This window comes from Callionymus lyra, chromosome 4 (genome assembly GCF_982586985.1).
Source record: "Callionymus lyra chromosome 4, fCalLyr1.hap1.1, whole genome shotgun sequence".
Taxonomy (NCBI): domain Eukaryota; kingdom Metazoa; phylum Chordata; class Actinopteri; order Syngnathiformes; family Callionymidae; genus Callionymus; species Callionymus lyra.
This window is the reverse complement of record NC_141821.1, coordinates 22,551,895-22,576,890: the sequence shown is the minus strand read 5'-3', so window position 1 is coordinate 22,576,890 and position 24,996 is coordinate 22,551,895. Positions and strand designations below refer to the sequence as shown.

Sequence of the window (24,996 nt, the reverse complement as noted above, 5' to 3'; positions counted from 1 at the left end):
TAATCATGGCATACATGCCATACCAAAAAATATACAATTTACTTTCTGTCACTGAGAAAAAACATCTTCTGACACGTCACTATCGGCGGAAAAAAAATTAAATAATTTTATAGATACATTTAATTTTAATTCATAAATATAATTCAGTGAGAAATGGATAATTATTTGTGACTCTCATCAGTAGGTCAATAAAAAAGAATCCACTGAAGAGTGAAGCTCATTAGTGCGGATGATAAATCACGCTGTTATCAGACACCAAACATCAAGCAGGTTCACGATGACTGCAGCGTTCTTCCCTCGTCTCTGAGCTTCTGCCACTGAAGGTTTCTCACATACATCCGTTCTTCTCCGTGAACATCTTCGCTCTTTCAAACAGATATTTTGTTAGTTACAGCTGAAGATGTGTCGCAGGATCGACTCTCAGGAGCTGCTCTTCTTTGTCTCTCTGGTTCTCTGTGCTGAAACAAGTGGTGAGTGTGAAGGAAAAATACAAATAATCCAATATTTGTTAGTGTTATAACAGTATAATATGCTTAGAAAACATATCTTTGTTCAATAATATTCCTGAGGAATATATATGTTTTCCTCCAGGCAAACACGAGGACGTCCACATCACCGGCTGCTCGGGGTCAGGAGGTGGGGAGTCCTTGTACGGTCTGGACAGCGAGGAGTTGTGGTTCGCAGACTTCAGGAGACACACGGAAGTTCTCCCTCAGCCCGACTTCACCGTCCGCGTCACGTATCCTCGAGGCTACGAGCATGCTGTGGCCAGTCTGGAGGTCTGTCGGGACAATCTAGTCGTGCTGCAGCAGGAGATGAGGACCATGATGATGCAGGAAGGTACATTAAAAATACTCTATATTAATAAGTACACTTTGAAACTTTGAATTTTTAAGCATTTATTTATTTTATTTAATAATTTCTATATTGAAATGCGGAATCCGTTTTTATTGAATAATTCTTGAATAAGAATAAATAAATTAAAATGAATATAAACGAATTATATATATATATATATATATATATATATATATATATATATTGTTTTTGATTAATTACTATTTGGTTACACAGTTTGATTTTGAATTTTATTTTTTAATTCATAGCATTTTAAATTCAATATTTTCTGGTTAATATACCAATATATTCCAATACTATACCAATATTTGTATACATAATTTAAAAGTCTACAATTTAAAAGAGGTTGAATTAAAAAAATGTTTTATTTTTATAATGCAATTATAATATTAATCTCTTAAGTGTCTCTAAAAAACATACATAAGGGTAAAATAAGATTTTTTTTTTTTTTTTTACAATTTTTCAAAAATAAAAAAACTTCCATTAAACCAGTGGTTAAATTCAATTATTTAGACAATAATATTTGAATGCAAAAATGCAGCAAAATAACTATATATATCGTTATATATATATATACTGTATATATATATATATATATATATATATATATATTAAAATGTTCAATATTTAAAATGTACAATCTGACTGTTTAATATTGTGATACAGATATTCTTTCATAGTCAAGCATAATAAAACAGAAAGAAAAATACTCATGATGGAGCTTTTAAGTAAATAGATCGATGGCTGTATATGAAGCGTGAACTTGTCATCAATGAATCGATGGTTACATGTCAGAGACATCAGCGTTAAGAACTGCCTTCAACGTCAAGCAAAAAGATGACAATTTCTGAGATGAAAAAAAAGTTCCTTCTAGTCGTTTTACTGCCGTGTTACTGCCACAAGCACTGTTTGAAAAAAAGACACCATTTAAAATCTAAGACGAGTCTTGGCCGCTGACGTCACAATAAGGTTTGTGTTTGTGTTCAGACCCTCCGACCTCCGTGATGATCTACACCAAAGCAGAAGTGCAGATGGACACCGAGAACATTCTCATCTGTCACGTCAGCGGCTTCTATCCTGCACCCGTTCTCGTCTTCTGGACGCGTAACCTGGAGAACGTGACCGACGGAGCCTCCATCAACAAACCCTTTCCTAACCAGGACTCTTCCTTCCAGCAGACGTCCAGGCTGCAGTTCACGCCGCGGTGGGGAGACGTCTACAGCTGCAGAGTCCATCACCCCTCACTGCTGCGACCCCTCGCCCGCTTCTGGGGTACGTTTGGATCGACTCCACTGCTCATAACAATCACAACGCATTAACAAAAACTATATAATAAATGTGCATTTGTATTAAAAGTCTTTTAATAATGTTCGCAATAAAATGTGTTGTGTGCATGAGTGTGATTGTGTGAGTGCATGTGCATGAGCGTGGGCACGTGTGTAACACATTTAGTGACGTGATCTAAAAATATTATTATTACTGGTTAACACTGAAATGACTAACATTAACTGTGTTAATTATGTGTGTTTGTGTGTATAGATGTCTGCATGCAAAACTTTGTCTGCTTCTATTTTTCATGAGCTGGACCTAAAGATCTAAAACATTTTTATTCACACAAAAGATCAATTTATCTTAACCCTTGTGTTATCTCAGGGTCAATATGACCCAGAGGCCTGAAAACAAATGTGTTTGAGATATCCCTTCTGTTGTCTTACCCAGAGTCCCGGATACAAGTGTGTTTGAGGTATCTCTTGTGTTGTCTCTGGGGCCTGAAAACAAATGTGTTTGAGGTATCCCTTGTGTTGTCTCTGGGGCCTAAAAAACAAATGTGTTTGAGGTATCCCTTGTGTTGTCTCTGGGGCCTAAAAAACAAATGTGTTTGAGGTATCCCTTGCGTTGTCTCTGGGGCCTGAAAACAAATGTGTTTGAGGTATCCCTTGTGTTGTCTCTGGGGCCTAAAAAACAAATGTGTTTGAGGTATCTGTTGTGTTGTCTCTGGGGCCTAAAAAACAAATGTGTTTGAGGTATCCCTTGTGTTGTCTCTGGGGCCTAAAAAACAAATGTGTTTGAGGTATCCCTTGCGTTGTCTCTGGGGCCTGAAAACAAATGTGTTTGAGGTATCCCTTGTGTTGTCTCTGGGGCCTAAAAAACAAATGTGTTTGAGGTATCTGTTGTGTTGTCTCTGGGGCCTAAAAAACAAATGTGTTTGAGGTATCCCTTGTGTTGTCTCTGGGGCCTAAAAAACAAATGTGTTTGAGGTATCCCTTGCGTTGTCTCTGGGGCCTGAAAACAAATGTGTTTGAGGTATCCCTTGTGTTGTCTCTGGGGCCTAAAAAAACAAATGTGTTTGAGGTATCTGTTGTGTTGTCTCTGGGGCCTAAAAAACAAATGTGTTTGAGGTATCCCTTGTGTTGTCTCTGGGGCCTAAAAAACAAATGTGTTTGTGGTATCCCTTGTGTTGTCTCTGGGGCCTAAAAAACAAATGTGTTTGAGGTATCTGTTTTGTTGTCTCTGGGGCCTAAAAAACAAATGTGTTTGAGGTATCCCTTGTGTTGTCTCTGGGGCCTAAAAAACAAATGTGTTTGAGGTATCTGTTGTGTTGTCTCTGGGGCCTAAAAAACAAATGTGTTTGAGGTATCCCTTGTGTTGTCTCTGGGGCCTAAAAAAAAATGTGTTTGAGGTATCTGTTGTGTTGTCTCTGGGGCCTAAAAAACAAATGTGTTTGAGGTATCTGTTGTGTTGTCTCTGGGGCCTAAAAAACAAATGTGTTTGAGGTATCCCTTGTGTTGTCTCTGGGGCCTAAAAAACAAATGTGTTTGAGGTATCCCTTGCGTTGTCTCTGGGGCCTGAAAACAAATGTGTTTGAGGTATCCCTTGTGTTGTCTCTGGGGCCTAAAAAAACAAATGTGTTTGAGGTATCTGTTGTGTTGTCTCTGGGGCCTAAAAAACAAATGTGTTTGAGGTATCCCTTGTGTTGTCTCTGGGGCCTAAAAAACAAATGTGTTTGTGGTATCCCTTGTGTTGTCTCTGGGGCCTAAAAAACAAATGTGTTTGAGGTATCTGTTTTGTTGTCTCTGGGGCCTAAAAAACAAATGTGTTTGAGGTATCCCTTGTGTTGTCTCTGGGGCCTAAAAAACAAATGTGTTTGAGGTATCTGTTGTGTTGTCTCTGGGGCCTAAAAAACAAATGTGTTTGAGGTATCCCTTGTGTTGTCTCTGGGGCCTAAAAAAAATGTGTTTGAGGTATCTGTTGTGTTGTCTCTGGGGCCTAAAAAACAAATGTGTTTGAGGTATCCCTGGTGTTGTCTCTGGGGCCTAAAAAACAAATGTGTTTGAGGTATCCCTTGTGTTGTCTCTGGGGCCTGAAAACAAATGGGTTTGAGGTATCCCTTGTGTCGTCCCTGAGGCCCAAAAACAAATGTGTTTGAGGTATCCCTTGTGTTGTCTCTGGGGCCTGAAAACAAATGGGTTTGTGGTATCCCTGGTGTTGTCTCTGGGTCAAGATAAACGACCTCCCTGGATTCCATAAATAGATATACAGTGGTCTTTCACCTTTACACTAGTTTTCGGGTCAACTTGACCCTGAGATAGCACAAGGGTTAAATATGTTACAGATCTTCCCTAAATCAGCGAGTGGCTCAACAATACTGTTCAGAATATTAGTGTATCATTTTTAAATCTGTTGACCGTTCAAATGTCCTCATCGTATGTTTTTATTTTCTGTCCACAGAAGTGAAGTTGAAACGTTCATGTTTCAGCTCCTTGTTCTTCTCTGCAGCTGGTCTTCTGGCCGCTGTCATCGGGGTCACTGTGGGGACATTCTTCAGAGTCAAAGCGAAATGAATACATAAAAACATGCCGCAGGATTAATAATAAACTTCTAAAAAACTGTTTGGTAACCATAACGACTTGTTTTTGCTTTTTGAAATCCTCGTTCTCTTCTTTCTCTGATCAAAAACTCTAAATATCAACCAGTTACTCACATTCAAAAGTTAAACTACTTTCTTTCTTGCTGTGAATGATTATCTTTGATAGTTTATGTACACAAAAGAAAAACAAATAAAGTTTTAACTCTTAACAAAACTGATCACTTCATGTGTTCATATCATTTCTCTTTCACTTCCTTTACCTTCTGCTCTATATGTTTACGTCCAGGTCGAGTGACAGTCTGTAAGGATACGAGGCAGCGATTACAGAGTCAGTTTGAAACCAGATCATGGCGGAACACATGACTCGTTTCCTTCAACTCTGTCTCCTCCACTTCTGCGCCTCCACCGCAGGTACGGACGTCACTCGTTTAGTCTTCGACCATTTTATCATCGGCCTGAAGAACGACCCTTTGGTTCTGTGCTCAGATGGTTTCCTCTGCTACTCCCTGAACCGCTGTGTGTTCGGCTCCAGCCGCCTGAGTGACATGGAGTACAGCTACTCGCTCGTCTACAACAAGCTGGAGGTCGTTCGGTTCAACAGCAGCGTCGGGAGGTTCGTGGGATTCACCGAGTTCGGGGTCAAGCGGGCCGAAGCCTGGAACAGAAACCCCGCGGTGTTGGGTGTGAGGAGGAACGAGAAGAAGAGGTACTGCCTTCACAACGTCCGGGTCGACTACGAGTCCTCGCTCAGCAGGTCCGGTAGGTTTTCATCCAGTCGATCGTCGTTTTTGTGTGTCTCTCTGTGTGAATGTGCGTTTGTGCATGTGTGTTAATGTTTGTGCATGTATGCGTTTGTGTCTCTGTGTGTGTTTTTGTGCGTGTGATTGTGTCTGTGTGTGCATGTGTGCTTGCGTGTTCTACTTCATATTGGTGCTCCGCCCTCTAACAGCTTCGCTATTGGTTTAAACATTGACCTTTGACCCCTGTCTCACTCAAGTGTATTCAAAATATTCCATTAACTGAATGAGTAAAACATCAATAAATTCAGAGAAATGGAGAGGTGTTTTTTTAATGCTCTTAAAGCTTGTTTTTTTTTTAACAGTTATAATATTTTGTTTTTACTGTTTTCATCTGAAGGTCGATCTGTGAAAATACTGCTGACATTAAACTGATTTGTGGCGCAACAATAAATTGCTGGTCCTAGATCTGTCGCACAGAGCCAAGTATATACTTGACACAGCTTTTTATTGCTTCAGTATCTTGTCTGTAAATACTCATCAATAATATATATTTTTTAATTGATCACTTTGATAGGTTTCATGTGTTTCAGTGAGACCAACGGTCAGACTTCACTCTGAGGCGCCCCCTGCTGGTCATCACTCGGCCATGTTGGTGTGCAGCGTCTACGGTTTCTACCCGCGACAGATCCGAGTCACGTGGTCCAGGAACGAGAGAGAGGTCACTGAAGGTGTCACGTCGACTGCTGAACTAGCTGATGCCGACTGGTTCTACCAGATCCACTCTCACCTGGAGTACACTCCCAGGTGAGTGAGTGAGTGAGAAAGCTTAATGAACTCGCCACCCAGCAGGGGGCAGTCCACTTCCTATAAAGGAGGGAAACACCCGCTGCACTTCCTCCCTTACAACTCAGCAGAAAGCTCCTGACAGTGGAATGTAATGATGCCGTATGAAAATTGAAGTGAACAATGTGTGTGCAAGTGCTAAGCCTCCCTGAAGAGGGCTTGTCGACCCACGCCGTCTCAAAGGTCATGATTATGATCAAGACAGGTTAATGCAATGTTGTTTAAGGAAAACAAACAACATAGCTTTCCTGTGCGGTGCACTTGACAAGCTCACGTTCCAACGTGATGGGAAGTAGCCAACCTCAGACGGAGAGTTCCGTTGGGTAGCGTCCTTCTTTACACTCAGGTGTTCACAGACGCTTCTCTGACAGGTTGGGTGAGGCACCTCGGGTCAGGCCTACGCCAGCGGGGTAGACCAGTGTACACTCACATAAACTGGCTAGAGCTAAAGGCAATTTACAACGTCCTGCTTCACCTCTCTCCCCAACTGTCACGGTCCAACGTCCTAGTGCTAAATTGCCAATGTGGGCAGACCATAACCTGCTTTCTCTCAGAGCTCAGCATGTACCGGGCGAGCTCAACGCAGAGATATGGTCTCGGTTCGGTCACCCGGTGGCAGACCTCTTCGCCAGCAAGGAGAACTTCAGATGTCCTCTCTGGTTCTTCCTCAGGGCATCGGATTGCCCCCCACTAAGCGACACTTTAGCCCACTCGAGTTGGCCGGCCGGACTACTGTTCGCCTTCACTCCTCCGCGGCTCCTCCTCCCCTTAGTTCGGGGGACGAGGCGGGAAGGGTTGAGGTTAATACTGGTAGCGCCAGACTCCCCGGGGGTGCTCTGGTTCCCAGAGCTGGTGTGCATGGCGGTCGGGGACCCGTGGGCCATCCCTTGGGCCCCCGCTGCCCTGGGCCGGCCTCTCAAAGTGTGGCTCCTGCACGGGACGAGCTGAGCGGGACTTTGGACCCACGCTGGAGAACGCCCGGGCCCCGTCGACACGCAGGCTTTATGCCTCAAAGTAGGGGATTTTCTCCCGCTGGTGTGCAGACAGGTCCTTGGACTCCAGCTCCTGTTTGGTCTCCGCTGTCCTGTCTTTCCTGCAACTTTTGCTGGATAGCGGACGGACTGTGGCGACACTGAGAGTGTTCGGATCAGCCATAGCAATGAGGCATGTCGGGTTTGAGGGTGCTTCGGCTCGTGGCCACCCTTTTCTTACGGGGTGCCTGCATGCTTCGACCTCCTGTAAGGCCTTCCAGCCCTCAGTGGGATCTCCAGTTTGCACTGGACTCTCAGACAGGCCCGACCTTCGTGCCGACCTGAACCTATAAAGCCTCTTTTGAGGCAAGTTGGTTCACGTTTGGGTTCTCTTCCACAGTACCTCTGAATGAATCTGAGCCCCCTCCTGTTCACCCTGCTGAGGCACCACTGGGTTACCTTTCTTGCCACAGCATGTCGGCGTCCATCTCCTTGACCCATCTTTCTTCCTAGTCCCTCTTTATTCCTCATCATGTCCACGTTCACTACATTCATGCACCTGAATGCTTGTTTTGCTCTTTTCTGATCACTCAGATACTTCTTCAGTCCTTCCACGGATCGATATTTTCAACCATGATAACAAAATGATAACATTAACTGATTGTTGCTTTTGTTTTGGATCCACTTTCAATCATAAATGAAACAATTCTTTGGTAAATCACCAGCAACCTGTGGTTCAGCCCAGAGTCTACACGCAAATGAATTTAAACTAGAACTTACTTAATCTTCCTCTACACATTTAATATTTGATATCTATGCTATATAAATAGAGATTATTATTATTATTATTTCACATGACGGTACATGTTCTGTTAAGACATGAAATTGTGGTGGATTTCTTGACTGGTCTGTTGATCACTGAAGCACCGACTCTAGAGAACTCTCGACTGTGCAGTGAGCCTAGTAACCATGTACCAACTAATGTGTTACGTAGTACAACTTAGTATATGGTTACAGTTGAACTTCTCTATGTGGTATTTGAAAGCAGCGATATGCAAGATGGAAAATGTTTGTTTTTGGCTCCCCCTAGTGTCAGAACATTGTAGCTGCAATCGTTTATCTTATTCATTGCACCATTGCCAAATACAGCATGTGAATCTGTTTACTAAACAAGATTAAGACTCTTGTTTTTTTTTACTTTATAGGAAGATAAAAATGTAAACAGAACAACTTTTAAAATATAAAAAAGTGATAATAATGTTGAAATGTTATGTCATGACAGTGTTTTTTTCTCTACTGAAATGGATTCTCTTTTCAGACCAGGAGACAGACTCTCCTGCGTGGTGGACCACGTCAGTCTAGAGGAGCCTCTTCACATGGACTGGGGTCTGTCTTGATGTCCGTCCTGTCTTCACCTCCTCCTCAAACCATCTCTCTCTCTCTCTATCAGATGAATCCACGTCTGATGGGAAGGAAACCCCGGTGGTGATGGCAGCCTCAGGACTAACAGTGGGTCTTCTCCTTTCCTTTCTGTTTTGTTCCCTCTTTCATACGACGAGAAAACACTCAGAAACTTGAAGCTCATGAAGAACAAAACGGCAACAGACTGGCCTGTGTTGCAAGTGAGCGCAGACGTCAGAGAAATATTGAGAATATTTAGTTTCAAGATCAAACCATGAGACATGTTATGGATATTTTCTTATGTTTTTTGTCTGTTTCTTTAACCTGTAAAATCAAACACTTTGTATATTACGTGAGTTTCGGTTCATATTATTAATGTTTTGGAGGCGACTGACGCTCATCTCGTCGTCATCATCTTTCTCTTCATCCTCTGACAAGTGTGAGTCATCACGACTTCCTGATGCATCAAAATAATATGGTCACACTTAGTTAGTATTAAGCGACTCTTCTTCACAATTCTTTCACGAAAAAAGTGATTTAATGATAATAATGATTGCTTGTTGAAAATCATCTCACATTGTCAACAATATTATTCTTTCTCGTGTGCTTTTCTTTTTTAATTTCCTCGCACACGTCGTAAACGTATTGAGGTGAATTGATGACTGTATTGATCACAATAGGTTATTTCTATTTGTGATACAGGCTACAGACTTTCATGTCTTTTTAATTAAAAAAAGTATATATATTTTAATTAAAATGTGAGTAAATAATCACTTTTTAGTTATGGTATTTATTTTAGACACACTAACACATTAACTTTAATTAAATCACAAAAAAAACTTTTTTTATTTCAAAATAACTGGACACCTAACTTTAATGTGCACCATAAACCACAAAAATAAGAGAGATTTTATTTTAAAAACTTTAAAATTCATGATTTAATCCAATGTTGTTTTTTTTTAAATATAATTTTCTCACATTAACCCCAACCTTAACCCCTGCCCTGTCCCTTCTTAAGTCCAAACTTTAGGACTTTAACCAGGGAAAAGTCAAACATTTTCCCCTTTTATGAAACCTAACCCAAATGTTTTACGTACAATTTAAGAAATGTTTACAAATTTGAGCAACTTTTGTTCATTTTATTATAAATCAAATAACATACACATTATATTAAATATTAAATATTAAATAGAGAAGACTTCCATAATAACAGCTCCCTTCTGAAATTGTACACACTAGTATTGTTGCTCATACTACTCCACGATATCAAGTAAATGTCATTTCACAAAGTTTCCTGGTTTTCTTTTCTCCCATATTGTGTTTATTAAAGTGTTATCAGTTTTATCTTGACCTTAAAAGTATATACTTCATTGAATATTGTTTTGATTGTTTAAGCGCTTTGTGACCCTGGTCTGGAAAAGCGCTATACAAATAAAAATGACTTACTTACTTACTTAAGATAACTTGATGAGTTGACACTTTAAATAAAAATAGAATTCTAGTCCTGAGTGATGTAAGATGACCTACTATGTACCTAACGACACAGTTCTACTTGAATAGTATTTGTGTAGTGAGTGGAATTTACCATTGAGGATAAGCTTCCACAACTAAACACACTCAATCAAAAACACAAAATAACAAAAAGAAAAATGGAAACAGGAAGGTAAGAACGACTGTGTCAGGTGAGAAGGGATCTTGCAGAGACTCAAGAGTCCAAGATGGTGTTTCAAGGCCTCAGGTTATGATGTTGCCTGCGGTCTTTCCAAACACCCTCCAGTTTCCCCGTAAACCCGTCTGGACGGTCCGACTCACTCGGCCTCGGACCGAGCTCGACGGTTCTCTCCTGCCTCTGACATGAAAGAGCCTCTTTCTCCGCCGTCGGTCGCCGTGGTCGTGGCGTCACCGGCTCAACGGACAGTAACCCGTCTGTGCGTCCTCAGGCCGGCGGTGGGCGACGTGAGCTCTCGCCCCAATAATAATTACACCCCATGAGCGTCTCTCTTTCACGGCTGCAGTTTGCTCGCCCTCCAGGGTCCTGGTGTGTTTATAGACTCTTGACTTCTCCCGTAAACATTCGGGTTGGTCAGACATTCTCTGACTGTACTTTGACTGTGGGAGGAAACCGGAGTGCTCACAGGACAGCCACACAAGCATCAGAGACACAAGGCGGGATTCGAACCCTCAAACTGTGAAATGAGACACGTTACAAAGAGGGTTGGCATTTACAAACTTTGGCAAGCGCTTCTTTATTTACATCCAGACGGTCTCGATGTCACAGCGGTTTTCCCTTTTTGACTTTGTACATATTCAGTGTTGAAGTTTTTTTTTAAGAGGAGAAGATCCCACTTGACGGAGACATGCAAAGGTGACGCATGCATGTCCTCAAGTCCAGAGTCTGTCAGAGAAAGAGAAGACTGATCCGTGTTAAGAAATCACACGGGTGTTGTAGCTTCTCGTTTCCTCCACAAGAGGGAGCTACTGAGTCAACGTGAATGCCCTTTTCAACTGTACAAGAAACAGACGCTGGACTACACTAGCATAAGTGACAGGTAATATAACTCTAAAAATACTGTCCTAGGATGAAAAGAAAACACATTATGTACTTCAAAACTTGAGTTTCTTGAAGACGCTTCATCTTTTTTATACCCATAACATGAAGTTATCAGTTTTATCACAAACTTTTTGATGGACGCTTGAAAACAAGTGGATACATGAGTTTTACGGCAGAAAGACCATATGGGTTTAAAGGACTTCTGGGAGAAGATCATTGCCAACAAATGTACTGATGAACTCTGGAGCTCCAGACTAAAGTGGACCACGTTCCATTACATGTTTGAAGCTATTTAGGCTCTTTAGTCCAGAACACGAAAGTTGCTTTTCCTAGTCTTGTGACTGAATTTATTGCTAAATAATGACATTAATGTTGGTGCTGTACGCAACCAGGAAGAATTCTGCCACAGTATACGTTCTTCAAGGTCGACACGTTGGTGTCAATAGTAGGATGATGAAATGCTGTAGCGTGAACGTAAACTTTTGAAGAAAATGTCACGATGGTTGGATTGTGCCACATCACCACCTAGTGGATTGGAGGTATAGAGAATATTATTGTGTATTATCTTCTCAGTTTGGGATCAATAATCTTCATCTTTCTAAACTGGGAGTTTCAAAGTGGATCTCAAATCATTTTGAATCCAGACGGAGTTCTTGAAGAGTCTGCTACTGACACTCCAGGAATCTTTTCTTTAAATAGAATGTTAATTCCTGTGGGTAACGTGGTAATACACACATTGTCTCTCTTCTACACGACAAAAACACTCGTTTGTATGATCATTGTGTCGTCATTTTACTCTAGTGGCTGTGAAGTTCAAGCTTCTGTGGTCCAGTTAAATGGACTGGGTCGACCAGAGTTCCATCAACACTAGGACGAAGGTTTAGAAAACTGTTCTCTGGAAGCGTCTCGAAAAAACTCAAGTCCTGCAGTCGCCATACAAACCGTCAGACGCACAACGACAACACTTGTTGTTTAACAGACAGAACAAAAGCTCACACCTACATTAAGTTGCTGGTAGGTTTCATGTCATTTTTGGCAAAAAGGGTTTTCAAAAGGCATGTGTTTTTTTTCAGCAGGTATTTACACGCACTGTCACGAGTCCATGGAGCATGCATAGGTCGTCATGAAGTCCTCCCGCCCTTCAGTGCAAACAAACCTCCGTCCGACAGTACTACACATATTTAGAAAAGTGAGATCGGTGCTGAATGTTTGGAGACGCAGCTACTTGGATTGTAAAAAAAAAACGAAAGCGTCAGACGCTCCCTCGGTAACCAAACAAAAAAAAACAACGTGATAGTACGTAGAATAAAAGCTAACGCTAATTCATGTCGTTCCCCTCGTGAAATTCCCCTAAATCCCCCCAAAACAAACACTGTACAGTTTTCCCTCTTGAAGGGCTAGAACTTATTTACATTCACATCTCTAGAAAAAAGAAGCTTCTTCTTAATTTAAAGTTAAAAAAAAAAAAGGTACAAAAAGAAGAATCGTGAGGACTCAAGTGTTAACATCTTGGAGCGTCACTCGATGGAGAACGGCGTAGAAATCTACAAAAAGCACTAAAGTGACATTTTGGCAGTTTCAGTGGGGAGTCCTGCCGCATGTTCAAGTTCCCAAAACTTTGGTAAAAACCCTCCAGCAGGACCAATGGAAGCCTGTCTCGCTTTTGACCCGCGGGCGGGACGGAAAAAACTCCACCCGTGGTCCGAAGGCTCGTTCACACCAGATGCTACACGCGACGCCATTGGACGACACATGCTTGCCATCTCTTCATCGCATCAAAAGAAAGTAGGTGAATCTGTTCGGGGGGGTCTAAAGCTAGTGGAGAGTCAAAATGGTGAATCAGAGAGCCAGAATTATAACTTCATCTAATGTGCAAGAATCTTCTTCTTCACAAATGTTCCCTTTTTGTCGCCGTAAAACCCTGGGCTCTGATTGGTTCATGTGACCAGTTGTTAAAAAACATTAAATCTACGACTCTGCTGTTGCCGTGATACAACAACCTCTGATAATGTGAAACGTAAATCCATCCCTTTTCAACACAAACATTTGGTGTGAACAAACCTAAACACTGTTCTGGACAATAATACTGTCGTTATACACGTCAGCGAAAAAACTGCTGAGTCATCACTCGGAAAGAGGAACAGAACACCACAAAACGCTAAAAAATAAAGAGTCTCTCGTGACAATCGGTGGAGTGTGACCCGTCGCCGTGACGATGTATTTACAGTGTGGTTGCGGGGTGGGTGGTGGGGTGGGCAGCGAGGGTCCACCGCGGCGCTGAAGAGCGCTCGGACTCCGTAGTGAAGGCGACGCTTGGACATGCCGTCGCTGTCGAGTGGAAGTTCTGAGCAGCAGATCTCCATTGAGTGACAGAGGAGTCTTTGTTTGGAGATGATGTCAATGTTGCTTTTAGGCCAAAAAAAAACTTCATATATTGTACGTGAGCAACGAGATGATCTTTTTCTTGTCATACGTTTCTGTTTCCAACAATGAGACGAGAAGCTCTTAGTTATAGAAACACTTTTGCTATTTTGATGCTTCTTTTTAAAGCTTCAAGAAACACTCGAAATGTTTCCCATTTTTCTTTTTGTCACATTGGAAATTGAAAAGGACCAAAAGAAGGATAAAATTCACCCAAATCTTATTGTACCTTTCCAGGGTGTCCCCTTTGGGATTCAATCCTGTCGGTGCATTTTGACTCGTTTCCAGTTTACGAGATAAAAAAGTTGCAACTTTAAAAGTATTTTTACAACCATTGCTAGCTACTGATTTGTACGGCCGTGACACTTCCAGCCATAGTTTCTGTCGTGAAGACGGAAAAGAACAAAGTAATAATTGTAAGAAAAAGTAGTAGTTTTCGTGTAATAATCTAGTAGCTACTATTCCGATAATCACTTAACGAAAGCTGTGGATTCTCACTCGACAGCGACGCGACACAGACATTCACCGGAGCCTTTTCTTGGAACGATGAGGTTCTTAGGTGTTGCGGACGGCGAGGGCCTGTTCCAGCTCCTGCCTCCTCTGCTGGATCTGAAGCAGAAGTAGATGTTGAGGGATGGAGGAGAACATCGTGGTCACCAGAGGTGGCACCGACTCACCTTGCAGTAGAAATAGCGGCTGACGGCCTCCTGGGACCAGGGCTCGTGGTAGAACGCTGCTCTGCGCTCCTCCTCGGGGTTCCCCACCACGTCCGTCATTAACTGAGGGAGAAGATGTTGACCTTCTGTTAGTGGACTTGAGGGAACTGAGGGATGGAGGGACTAGAAGACAGAAGATGATCTGGACTAGCTTGTTCGGTTACGCACCTTCAGATCTCGGCTTTGGGACTTGAGCCAGTCCTGGATGTAGCCTTTAGGGTCCCTGGAGAAACTGAGCATGAAGTCTCTCTGGATCTTCAGCTGGTTGATGGACTCGATGGTCTCGTGGATCTAGATGATGGGAACCAGATGTTGATTTTCCATCCATCAAATCCATCTATTTATCTATCTATCTATCTGTCCATCCATCCATCGATCTATCATATCTATCTATCCATCCATCTATCTATCTATCGTGTCTATCCATCCATCTATCATATGTATCCATGTATCTATCCATCCATCTATCATATCTATCCATCATCCATCTATCGAATCTATCCATCCATCCATCCATCCATCTATCATATCTATCCATCCATCCATTGTGTCTATCCATTTATCCATCATATGTATCCATGTATCTATCCATCCATTCATCCATCCATCCATCCATCCATCTATCATATCTATCTATCCATCCATTCATCCATCCATCGATCTATCATATCTATCCATCCATCCATCTATCTATCGTGTCTATCCATCCATCTATCATATGTATCCATGTATCTATCCATCCATTCATCCATCCATCCATCATCCATCTATCATATCTATCCATCCATTCATCCATCCATCCATCTATCATATCTATCTATCCATCCATTCATCCATCCATCGATCTATCATATCTATCCATCCATCCATCTATCTATCGTGTCTATCCATCCATCTATCATATGTATCCATGTATCTATCCATCCATTCATCCATCCATCCATCCATCTATCATATCTATCTATCCATCCATTCATCCATCCATCGATCTATCATATCTATCCATCCATCCATCTATCTATCGTGTCTATCCATCCATCTATCATATGTATCCATGTATCTATCCATCCATTCATCCATCCATCCATCATCCATCTATCATATCTATCCATCCATTCATCCATCCATCCATCCATCCATCCATCTATCATATCTATCTATCCATCCATTCATCCATCCATCGATCTATCATATCTATCCATCCATCCATCTATCTATCGTGTCTATCCATCCATCTATCATATGTATCCATGTATCTATCCATCCATTCATCCATCCATCATCCATCTATCGAATCTATCCATCCATCCATCCATCCATCCATCATATCTATCCATCATCCATCTATCGTATCCATCCATCCATCCATCCATCCATCCATCCATCCATCGTATATATATCCATGTATCTACCCATCCATCCATCCATCTATGTATCATATCCATCCATTTATCTATCTATCGTATCTATCCATCCATTATATCTATCTATCTACCCATCCATCCATCATATATAACTATCTTTCTAGAGAATCTATCTATCTATTGAATCCACCCATTATATCTATCTATCTAACCATCCATCCATCATATATAACTATCTTTCTAGAGAATCTATCTATCTATTGAATCCACCCATTATATCTATCCATCTATTATTTCTATCCGTCGATCGAATCTATCATCTCTATCTCCAGAAACTCTCCACCCTCCTCACTTGTCCCTCGCCGCTCCACACAACAAATCAAACGGGTTTTTAAATAGCTAAGAGCGAATTTGGTACAAACACTCTTAAAAATACACTCCATTAAATCAGCAGCTCCCACGAGGCCGCTCTCACGAGTCAGGCGGGAGCATCAAAGCCAGGCGGAGACGTCCCAGCTCGACTCACCTTGTTGTCAAGTGTGGCGATTTCCTGCTGGTTGGCTGTGGAGAGCAGGAAGCTGCTCATCTGGCTCTTCAGGGGGTCTTCCACCTCCACGTCGATGTCGTAGCACGCCGTCTTCTTCTGGTCGTTGGGGTCCACGCTGAGGACGGATGATTGTTCCATCTTTATTTATTCTTTATAACGTTATATATGAGCATATGAAATATATATTAACTTATTTTAGCCCAATTATTAAATATAATTGTTAAAAAAAACAACATTTCAACAAAAAAAATAATTATAAAAGTTTCCACGTTTTAAATCTTTTTTACATTTGTAAACTCGATATTCCGATGGCAGTGATGTACTACATAGACAAACATCTATTGATTTATAGATATAGGTAGGTAGAACTTTATTGATCCCTCAGGAGGTCTCATTCGGGAAATCGTTTTTTTCCAATAGCCACAGCAAATAACAGCAATTTTTCATAAAAAATAAATCAAAATAAAATAAGAACATATATATTATATATTATTATAGAATCTTGAATGAAATACATTTATGAATTAAGCAACGTATAATGAATAATTTATTATTATTAACTTTATTATTTTTACCTACTCACTTTATGTCTTTTTTACAGCATTATCTTTATATTAATATAATTACTGTATTAATGAGTTTAAAAGACCCTCACAACAGCCATAGAAATATATCTGCCAAGACCTACTTTAGCCATTATAAATGCAAAAAAACCCATTGAAGGCGCACAGACCTGATCACATGGTTGATGACGATGGGGTCGGGGGGGAGGAGCAGGTTGGTGAGGCGCTGAGGGATTTCAGAGAACTTCAGACGAGGACAGTCGAAGATCTGCAGAAGAAAGACAAAGAAAAATCATTCATGTACTGTGAGAATTGGATCTAGTGAACTTTTGAGTCCTGAAGCGCCACCTGCTGGAAGTACTTGTCACAGTTGATGTACTCCTTGTCGTGAGAGTCTTGCAGCTTGTTGGTCTTGACGTACTGCCAGAGAGCCTGGATGATGCAGGACCGGGTCTGGGTGTGAATACCAAGCAGGCGAGCCAGGCGAGGGTCCAGCTTGAACTGAGGGGGCTGGGGAGGTGATGTCATTGCGTTAAAACACTTTTAATTATCTTTAACGGCGCCGGAGAAGGATGACATCATCGTCCCACATTTTTATCGACGTAGTCGGAAACAGAACAAAATGATGAAAAGGTTTTAAATTGAACCTGATTCTAAACTGAAGCTTGTGTTTTATATTTTATTTTATTTGTATTTTAACTTGGTTTTATGTCATTTTGCCAAGTCCTGAGATACTAAATACACTGTTATAAAAACATAAAAGATCCTTAACCCTTGTGTTGTCTCTGGGTTCATATGTATTTATGGAAGCCAGGGAGGTCGTTCATCTTGACCCAGAAACGGCACAAAGAATACCACATATACACATTTAGTTTCGGGCTTCTGGGTCATCTTGACCCTGAGATAACACAAGGCTTAAGCATTCAAGAGAACACAGTCTTTGAATGAAACGGAAACAGAAAAATACGCTATGTCAGTATATCATGGCTCAAAACCTTGCTTTTATATTAATATACCTTTTATAAAGCTTTGTTTCACAGGTTTTTTTGTTTGTTTTTTAATCCCTAGATGCCTTATTTGAGTCTTTATCTCTTGATTTTATTTTTCATATTTTTTCTATTTCTTTGAAGAGTGTCTTTATAAATTTTTGAAAATTAACAAATACATTTTGAACAAAAAAATGCCAGAATGTTGCATATTAGAAAAATAAACGTGAAGTTAAAGCAAGTAAACAAAGTGACAGCTAAAAAGCTAATGCTAGGCTACATGCTAACGAATGCTAACTGTTTTGTGAACTTCAACAGACAATATGACAAACATACGCTAAATAAACAAGTGTTAATGTAGTTTAGATATTCATTTAGGAAGAGAGAATAATAAAACAACATTGTTGATGCTGAAAACCTATTTATAAGGTATTGAATTCATAAATTTTGGTGTTGCTAAAACATTAACGTTGAGGCAGTTATTGCTTGTGAACACAGATGTAGCATTAAAGTCCCAGTATAGTTGTAGCGTAGCCTTAGACCCAAATACGAAGGTGTTCTCAGGAGCCATCATGGCGTCTCACCTGATAGTCCAGCATCAGCAGCAGCGTGCAGCGAACACTCACGTCCCCCGGTCGCTTCACCTGGAAGCCGTCCGTCTCCTGAGTCGTGGCCGTGCGATGCCACTGGAGGAGGACGAGTCGCATGTCAACACTTAGAAATCCAGACTAAATGAAAAATGCTTTACGGCAACAAAATACCCGTCGAGACCAGGAGTCGAAGCTAGAATACAGGGAAGTCTCCTTCGTTGTTGATAACTGCTTTAAATCTGCATTTTTAATTTCACTTTTTTTATTGTATCATTTTTGTGGGTATTTTAAGGTCCAGTAAATATACAGTTTTATTTCTCAAATATTTAAATGTTCCATGTTAACATTTTTGGCTACTTTTATGATGGAAAAAAAAGTTGCTTACAGAATTTTCTTCTCTATTATCTCAACAAAACTTTTTCTTTTCATTACAAGGTTGTTGGTTTTTTTCGTAATCCCCCCATTTCCTCTGCCTCGAAGGTACAGAAGTATATCAGTGGTTTATTAACGTTGAATGGCTGAATTTAACATTAAAATTGTTGAAACCGTTTTATTCAAATGTTTTTTTAAGCATTACATTACTTTAAAGATTAGTTTGAATTAAATAATTGAATAAGAAAAACTTGAATATTTTTTTACATAGATTTCCAATTCCAATAATTCAAAAATACATTTTCTCAATTCAATTATTGTTTTTACTTTACTATCTTTTTAAGTATCTTTTTTATATTTAAGGTTAGATTATCAAACTCAATTGTTCAATAAAAAGAAAAGTAAACCTTGCTTTATATAAGTTAATAAATTAAATTATTCAGTAAAAACAGATTAAATCAGCACTTAAAAACCTAACAACATTTCAATATAAAAATTAATTGAAATATAAAATTCAATTATATAATTTTCTGATGGCACTGATGTACAGACTGCTGTGAGGGTCCTGCAGCATAATAGAATTGTATGTATTCACCTCCGGCTTAAATAGTCCACACAAAAAAAACTCCATGAAAACATTTCACACAGTTTAAAACCTTCCCCAAGAACAACGTTCACCTTAAAATACACAAAATGTTCCCTGAAAAGAAAACATTTGATTGATTTTATGAGCAGAATTATGGTTTGTTAAGTCGGAGCGACCTTAAGTCAACCTGAACCACTGTCTCCGAGCAGCGAGGCCTTGAGGTGTCTTCACTTTCTCTCTCAATACCTTTTTTATTTTCCCGGACGGACAATGAAAAGCCGCTAATGGTTGTTTTCATCAATTGTATGGGAACAACCTTGCCGGAGTGAATTCGGGGTTACCGAGTCTTTTTTTTTGCGTCTTTATTCAACCGGAATGTTTTGAAAAACAAGCTGGTCAGTGAAGGTGTTTCACAGTCGCACACAGAACACGCATCGCATCGACCTTCAACGTCATTGTATTGAAAAATAAAGTTTATGTTTAAAATTAAATCGTGAAAACATTTAACTACGGCGAAGAGGACGGGGACCAACACAATAATACCATCTCCAATGAACTTGTTGATATCCGCTGGTTGCTGATAGTTACAGTAACCAGTTGATATCGTGGGTGAACTTGACCTGAACATAGAGTATTACTGTCTGAACGTCACCGTGAGCGCCTTCATTCTGGTGCGTGTGACTTCATTTTTGATCACGTAAACTAAGCCCAAAATTTTGAACTATGAACTGAACTTTTAACTTAGTCACATAGAAAATGTTTTTTTCTCAATGTATTTATCTTCACTGCGATTTAAACATCCTTGTTACTCAATACTTCATGAACAAAAACCTAGATCTATCATTTAATGTGTTGATGAAGCTTCATGAATCAGTGCCATTACTTTCAGAGCCCACTAGATGGCAGTCTCTGCACTATTATCCTTTGTTTTGAACAACTGTTCTAATGAAACATTACATCATTTTCAAACTGATGGCGCCACCTACTGACCTCTAAACATCACGACACTGCTTCATCAGACCATCACTAGCTGACATGACACACAACAGTCTCCTGACTACATTATCCTTCTTCTCCATCCAACCTCCATCACCTTCTGTCCATCTCTTCCCACTAAAGTCAACGATCTCACTCAGTAGAGCCCCCGACTGTTTGAAACCCAGCATCTGCCTTTAACAACACCTGTAGGTAAAGAATCCTTTTCATCCTTTGTCATGATTTATTATTGTTGTTTATAATTGGTACGTACAAAGTCTTTGTTATATAGATTTATTTTGCTTTAATTTGATTATTTTTCCAAACTTTTTTTTTCCATTATTATGCACTATTCAATTGGAATTTCTCAAATGAATCATTCCTGAGATTTATTGTATTTTATTCGTTCATTTCAGTTATTTTTTCTACCCTTTGTTCGGCCCGTGCACTTAAACTAGCTCACAAAATAACTTACATTCCCTTGTAATTGTTTTCTTCCAAAGTACTAAGAAACTTAAAGTTACTACTATTTTGACAGAAGTTACTAGTAACTAAGTCACTTTCTCAACGCTGATAAAACAGTCATGGATCATGTAATGAAGACGAACAGGCGAACACGAAATCCGTCAGTGAAAACATGCTAAGGTTTGAAACCCACACTTGGGGGTCGTGTTGGACTGACCTCCACCAGGTGGTTGTCCGGACCGTACAGATCCTTGTCCAGCTCGATGACGAGGCTCTTGAAGAACGAGGAGAATTTTTTCTTCTGCTTTCCGGGCTGAAAGAGAAACATTTGCAAAGTGTCAGGAAGAGATTTTTTTGTTGATGGATTTTTACCGCCCTGCGTAAATTCTGGGCTCTGATTGGCTAATCTCTACGTTGACTTCACTGTGACTCCAGATCCAAAGCTGCTTCATAAAACAAACTATCAGCTTCAGCAGCAGAATTCTTCAAAGTTGGTTCCACCTGACAAACGGGAGCGAGATTACAAATTTATTTCAAAACTGTCTAAAAATAGTTTCCATGCGCGCAGGAGACTGAAGATCGACTGAGGCGATGATCAGTACGAGGCTCTTGAATACTTTCTTGTTTTATTGCGTCTTCATTCATTCTTTCATTTTCTTTATCGCTTAATCCCTTTTTGCGGGGTCGCGAGCCTATCCCAGATTATACGGGAAAGAGGCGGGGGACACCCTGGACAGGACGCTAGTCTGTTGCAGGACACACAAAGACACACAACCATTCAGACACACACTAATACCTATGAACAATTTCTCGCAAGTTCTCAATCAAACTCTGTATGTTTTTGGACTGTGGGAGGAAACCGGAGTGCCCGGAGTAAACCCAAGCAACACGGGGAGATCATACAAACACAGAAAGGTCACAAGTTAGCTGCCTCCCGACCTGCAAGTGAACCAGCAACCTTCTTTCTGTGAGGCGATCGCACAACTACTGCACCTCTGTGTGCTCCTTTATTGTGTCTTTTAATACGTTTGTTTAAATGTTGCCTTTATTTTAACTATATCTGGACATGGGTTTTTGTAATCCATAAGGGGGCGGAGCCTGTTTCAACTAGTACTTAAACAGGACGCCTGCCTATCGATTGGTACATATATAAATGAACAACTATTCACACACACCTATGGATAATTCCTATAATTAACTATTAAAAAAAATACATATATTTTTGGATTGTGCCTGGAGAAAAGCTACACAACAGAAACTCAACACAGGAAGGTTCTATATTTCAATTAAATGTACAAAAATATCAAATATTTACAAAGCCATTGAAAATACACCGACAAGGTCACGGTTAAGTGCCTGGTGTGTAGTGCCTGAGGTACAAAGTCGTTCCTGCTTTCATTAGTTGTGACCAAACCAAAATATTTCCAAACATCAGCTTTGAGGAGCTCATTGACCTTGACCCTTTGGGTCACCTTGACCCTGAGATGACACACGGGTCAAAATCTGCTGGGGTCGACTGTATCCTCTCGTCCTCAGTAATCGTCAGGAACATTAAAAAAATAAATACATGTAAACCTCTAGTATTAATGTGTCGTCAACAAAGGGAGAACAACAAACAGATCACTCACATCGTCCAGCAACTTTCCTTCCACTCGCAGCTCCCATGATGCAATGCTGCCGTCCGAGTCGTCGGCGTCAGGCCGGGCCGGGTTGAAGGTGTTGGAGATGTAGAGTCTCAGTTTACGCTTTTGCTGCTGACACGAGCGACGGGGAGAACAGCAGGTTAAAGGGGTGACCACCAGAGAAGACCTTGGAGAAGCGGAGACGCTCTTCCAACCTTCATCGGTCTCTTCAGCGCCTCCTGGATGTCCACGCGCTTACGCATGATGGTCTGGTCCAGTTTACGCTCGAACGCCAGCAGGTCCATGTAGGCCTGGGACTCGGGAACCAGCTCCCGGATCTGAAAAGACGAGAAGGTCAGTGAGAACACAAGGCCTGTGATTGAAACTTATGTACATTTTAAAACGATAGAAAAAATTAAAACATAAAAACAAACTAAAAACCCTCCTTTTTTTTTAGCAAATTGCAAAAGAAGAAATTGATTGATTTTCTTTACATCTTATATAATATGGAATTATATGATAATAACGTAATTATAGCTTTAATGATTAACAAGGGGGATTTAAACTAAACTATGATAACCTTTATGTGCAATTAATACAAATACTTTAATTACAACCTACTGCTTGGAACAACTTTGAAATTTTAAATAAAGCTTACTTACTTATTTACTTTAATGTATTCTAAAAAAGATTGAATTTTAAATAAATATTCTAATTTCAAAAAGTGTGTTTAATGTATAGATATTTTATAAATGTATAAAAACATATTTTAATGGAACAAAAAGTACCATTTTAATTTGATTATAGGACTGGAAAGATCAGCTAAGAAAACAAATTGAAAAAAGGACCTATAATATCTAAAATACATGAACAAACAACAGGAATAACTAAACACATTGACGATTTGTTATACAGTTCATACTTTGCACATTCTCTATTAAGGATATACGTACAAATAGTTTTATAAAAACATCAAAATAAATGAAAAAAATTGAATTTCCATTCGAAAACTTCAAGAGAAAATGTCAATGTAACAACTGCGTCGTCTCCCATCTTCACACTCCATTGTTCCCCATTTCTCACTATCTGAGCAGGTCTCTCTGCCAGAGGTGCCGAGCAGACCGACGAGACATTCCCCTCCTCTGACGCATGGCTGAGCGGCGACGTCCTCTGAGTCTCGCTATCAGTGTCTGGACTGTGTCCGACTGGACATCCCTGCCACTCACCTGTCACTCCAAATATCACCCCAAACCTTGTGATGGCTCCAGTCTGAACCCCCCCCATCATCTGGACCTCCACGGACTCGACCCGAGGACATGTTTTGGCTCAACAAAAACGACAAAAGGACACCGGAAAGGTGAAGAAATGCAGCCTCACCCTTTGCGGAAGAATCTTGTCTGCCATTTTCCTTCTCTTAGCACTGGAGAGAAAGACAGAGAGAAAGAGGAAAAGGGGAGCATGTTACTATGGTGACTGATAGCGTAGCACCCCGGCCATCTGCTAAAATGCTGGGCCACATCCAGCACCCCAGCGTCCCAGTGTGTGTGTGTGTGTGTGTGTCTGTGTGTGTGTGTTTGTGCTCGACGCACAGCAGTTCACCTGCAGATGGGGAAACCTCTGATGATTCTACGACTCAATCCACATTTTTGAAAAATTATGTGCACAGTTTGGAAGATTCGAGAATTTTCGAGAATTTTGTGAAGAGTATCCTGGAGCAGATGAATGAAACCTAGACACTGAAAATCTTGTAACCAGTTTTGTTTTACTCTCATACTTACAAGACTAATTTAACTGTGAACTCTAAACTTTATTGTTTAATTTTAATTGACTTCAAAGCCCCTTTAATGTCGTAACATGCTGGATAGACTCAGCTCTGTCATCTGATGTTGTTTAAACATAAAACTATCAAGTTTGTACAACAATGTACATGATATTTAGCTTTTGAATATACATTTAACGTGTTCAAGACAGGGTTTTTTTCAGGCATTTTTCTTAAAACCATTTTTTCTTTGAAGTTAACATCTAACAATTATTATTTTTTAGATATTTAAATATTCAAGTTATCATCAATATTGAAAAAAGAAAATGTACTTTGAGATAGTTAATGTATTACAATCAGTTAAAATCTATGTATGCAGTTAAACGCTACAAATATATGATATATATATAGTTTATACAGCATATATACATTTATAAATATATGCTGTATAAACTATATATATATAAAAAATGTATGTGTATATATATATATAGAGAGAGATATATATATATAATTGTTTTTCTTAAATAAGGAAATAAAGAATCATAACAAATATATAAAAGAGTAAAAGCATTTTGTTCTTCATTTAAAACTTGTGTTCTCTCCAAAAACAAAAGTTCTATTCCTTGTGTTGTCTCTGGGTCAAGGTGTTGTTGTTCTCTTGACCAAGAGACAACGCAAGGGATACCACAAACACATTTGTTTTTGGGCCTAAGGGTCACCTTGACCCAGAGAAAACACAAGGGTTTATATTTAATAAATGTCTGGATAGAAATCGTTTTGATAATCAATTGAAAT

General features: G+C 40.1%; 3 protein-coding genes across 7 annotated transcripts in view; 2 read left to right on the top strand and 1 right to left on the bottom strand.

The window, feature by feature from the left end:
* The first annotated feature begins 236 nt into the window (after positions 1–236).
* On the top strand, positions 237–4,700 carry LOC148082111 (H-2 class II histocompatibility antigen, A-U alpha chain-like). The gene is made up of 4 exons (XM_087789227.1): positions 237–470; positions 592–840; positions 1,846–2,130; positions 4,588–4,700. The coding sequence occupies exons 1-4, from the start codon at positions 401–403 to the stop codon at positions 4,698–4,700; spliced, it is 717 nt and encodes a 238-aa protein (XP_087645353.1). The 5' UTR covers positions 237–400.
* A 307-nt stretch (positions 4,701–5,007) lies between these two features.
* On the top strand, positions 5,008–9,226 carry LOC148082110 (rano class II histocompatibility antigen, A beta chain-like). The gene is made up of 5 exons (XM_087789226.1): positions 5,008–5,137; positions 5,213–5,485; positions 6,057–6,270; positions 8,599–8,666; positions 8,731–9,226. The coding sequence occupies exons 1-5, from the start codon at positions 5,074–5,076 to the stop codon at positions 8,856–8,858; spliced, it is 747 nt and encodes a 248-aa protein (XP_087645352.1). The 5' UTR covers positions 5,008–5,073; the 3' UTR covers positions 8,859–9,226.
* Positions 9,227–10,896: 1,670 nt separating this feature from the next.
* smarcd3b (SWI/SNF related BAF chromatin remodeling complex subunit D3b) overlaps positions 10,897–24,996 on the bottom strand; it is a 49,959-nt gene continuing 35,859 nt past the window's right edge. For 3 of the 5 annotated variants that reach the window (XM_087789222.1, XM_087789220.1, XM_087789223.1), the window contains 11 exons: positions 23,817–23,859; positions 22,655–22,777; positions 22,446–22,571; positions 21,035–21,130; positions 18,414–18,515; positions 17,192–17,353; positions 17,014–17,111; positions 16,260–16,395; positions 14,538–14,660; positions 14,331–14,432; positions 10,897–14,262 (listed from right to left, as the gene is read on the bottom strand). In XM_087789222.1, the coding sequence (XP_087645348.1) occupies positions 14,209–14,262; positions 14,331–14,432; positions 14,538–14,660; positions 16,260–16,395; positions 17,014–17,111; positions 17,192–17,353; positions 18,414–18,515; positions 21,035–21,130; positions 22,446–22,571; positions 22,655–22,777; positions 23,817–23,859 (1,165 nt within the window). In that variant the 3' untranslated portion in view covers positions 10,897–14,208. The remainder of the gene's footprint in view (positions 14,263–14,330; positions 14,433–14,537; positions 14,661–16,259; positions 16,396–17,013; positions 17,112–17,191; positions 17,354–18,413; positions 18,516–21,034; positions 21,131–22,445; positions 22,572–22,654; positions 22,778–23,816; positions 23,860–24,996) is intronic. The other 2 variants (XM_087789221.1, XM_087789225.1) reach the window with 1 other exon arrangement.

Bases quoted from the DNA above. Each gene is read 5' to 3' on its own strand.
- LOC148082111 (XM_087789227.1), top strand. From the start codon at position 401: ATGTGTCGCAGGATCGACTCTCAGGAGCTGCTCTTCTTTGTCTCTCTG. The intron at 841-1,845 runs GTACATTAAAAA...GTTTGTGTTCAG, and splicing joins GACCATGATGATGCAGGAAG to ACCCTCCGACCTCCGTGATG. The intron at 2,131-4,587 runs GTACGTTTGGAT...TTCTGTCCACAG, and splicing joins ACCCCTCGCCCGCTTCTGGG to AAGTGAAGTTGAAACGTTCA.
- LOC148082110 (XM_087789226.1), top strand. From the start codon at position 5,074: ATGGCGGAACACATGACTCGTTTCCTTCAACTCTGTCTCCTCCACTTC. The intron at 5,486-6,056 runs GTAGGTTTTCAT...CATGTGTTTCAG, and splicing joins GTCCTCGCTCAGCAGGTCCG to TGAGACCAACGGTCAGACTT. The intron at 6,271-8,598 runs GTGAGTGAGTGA...TTCTCTTTTCAG, and splicing joins CACCTGGAGTACACTCCCAG to ACCAGGAGACAGACTCTCCT.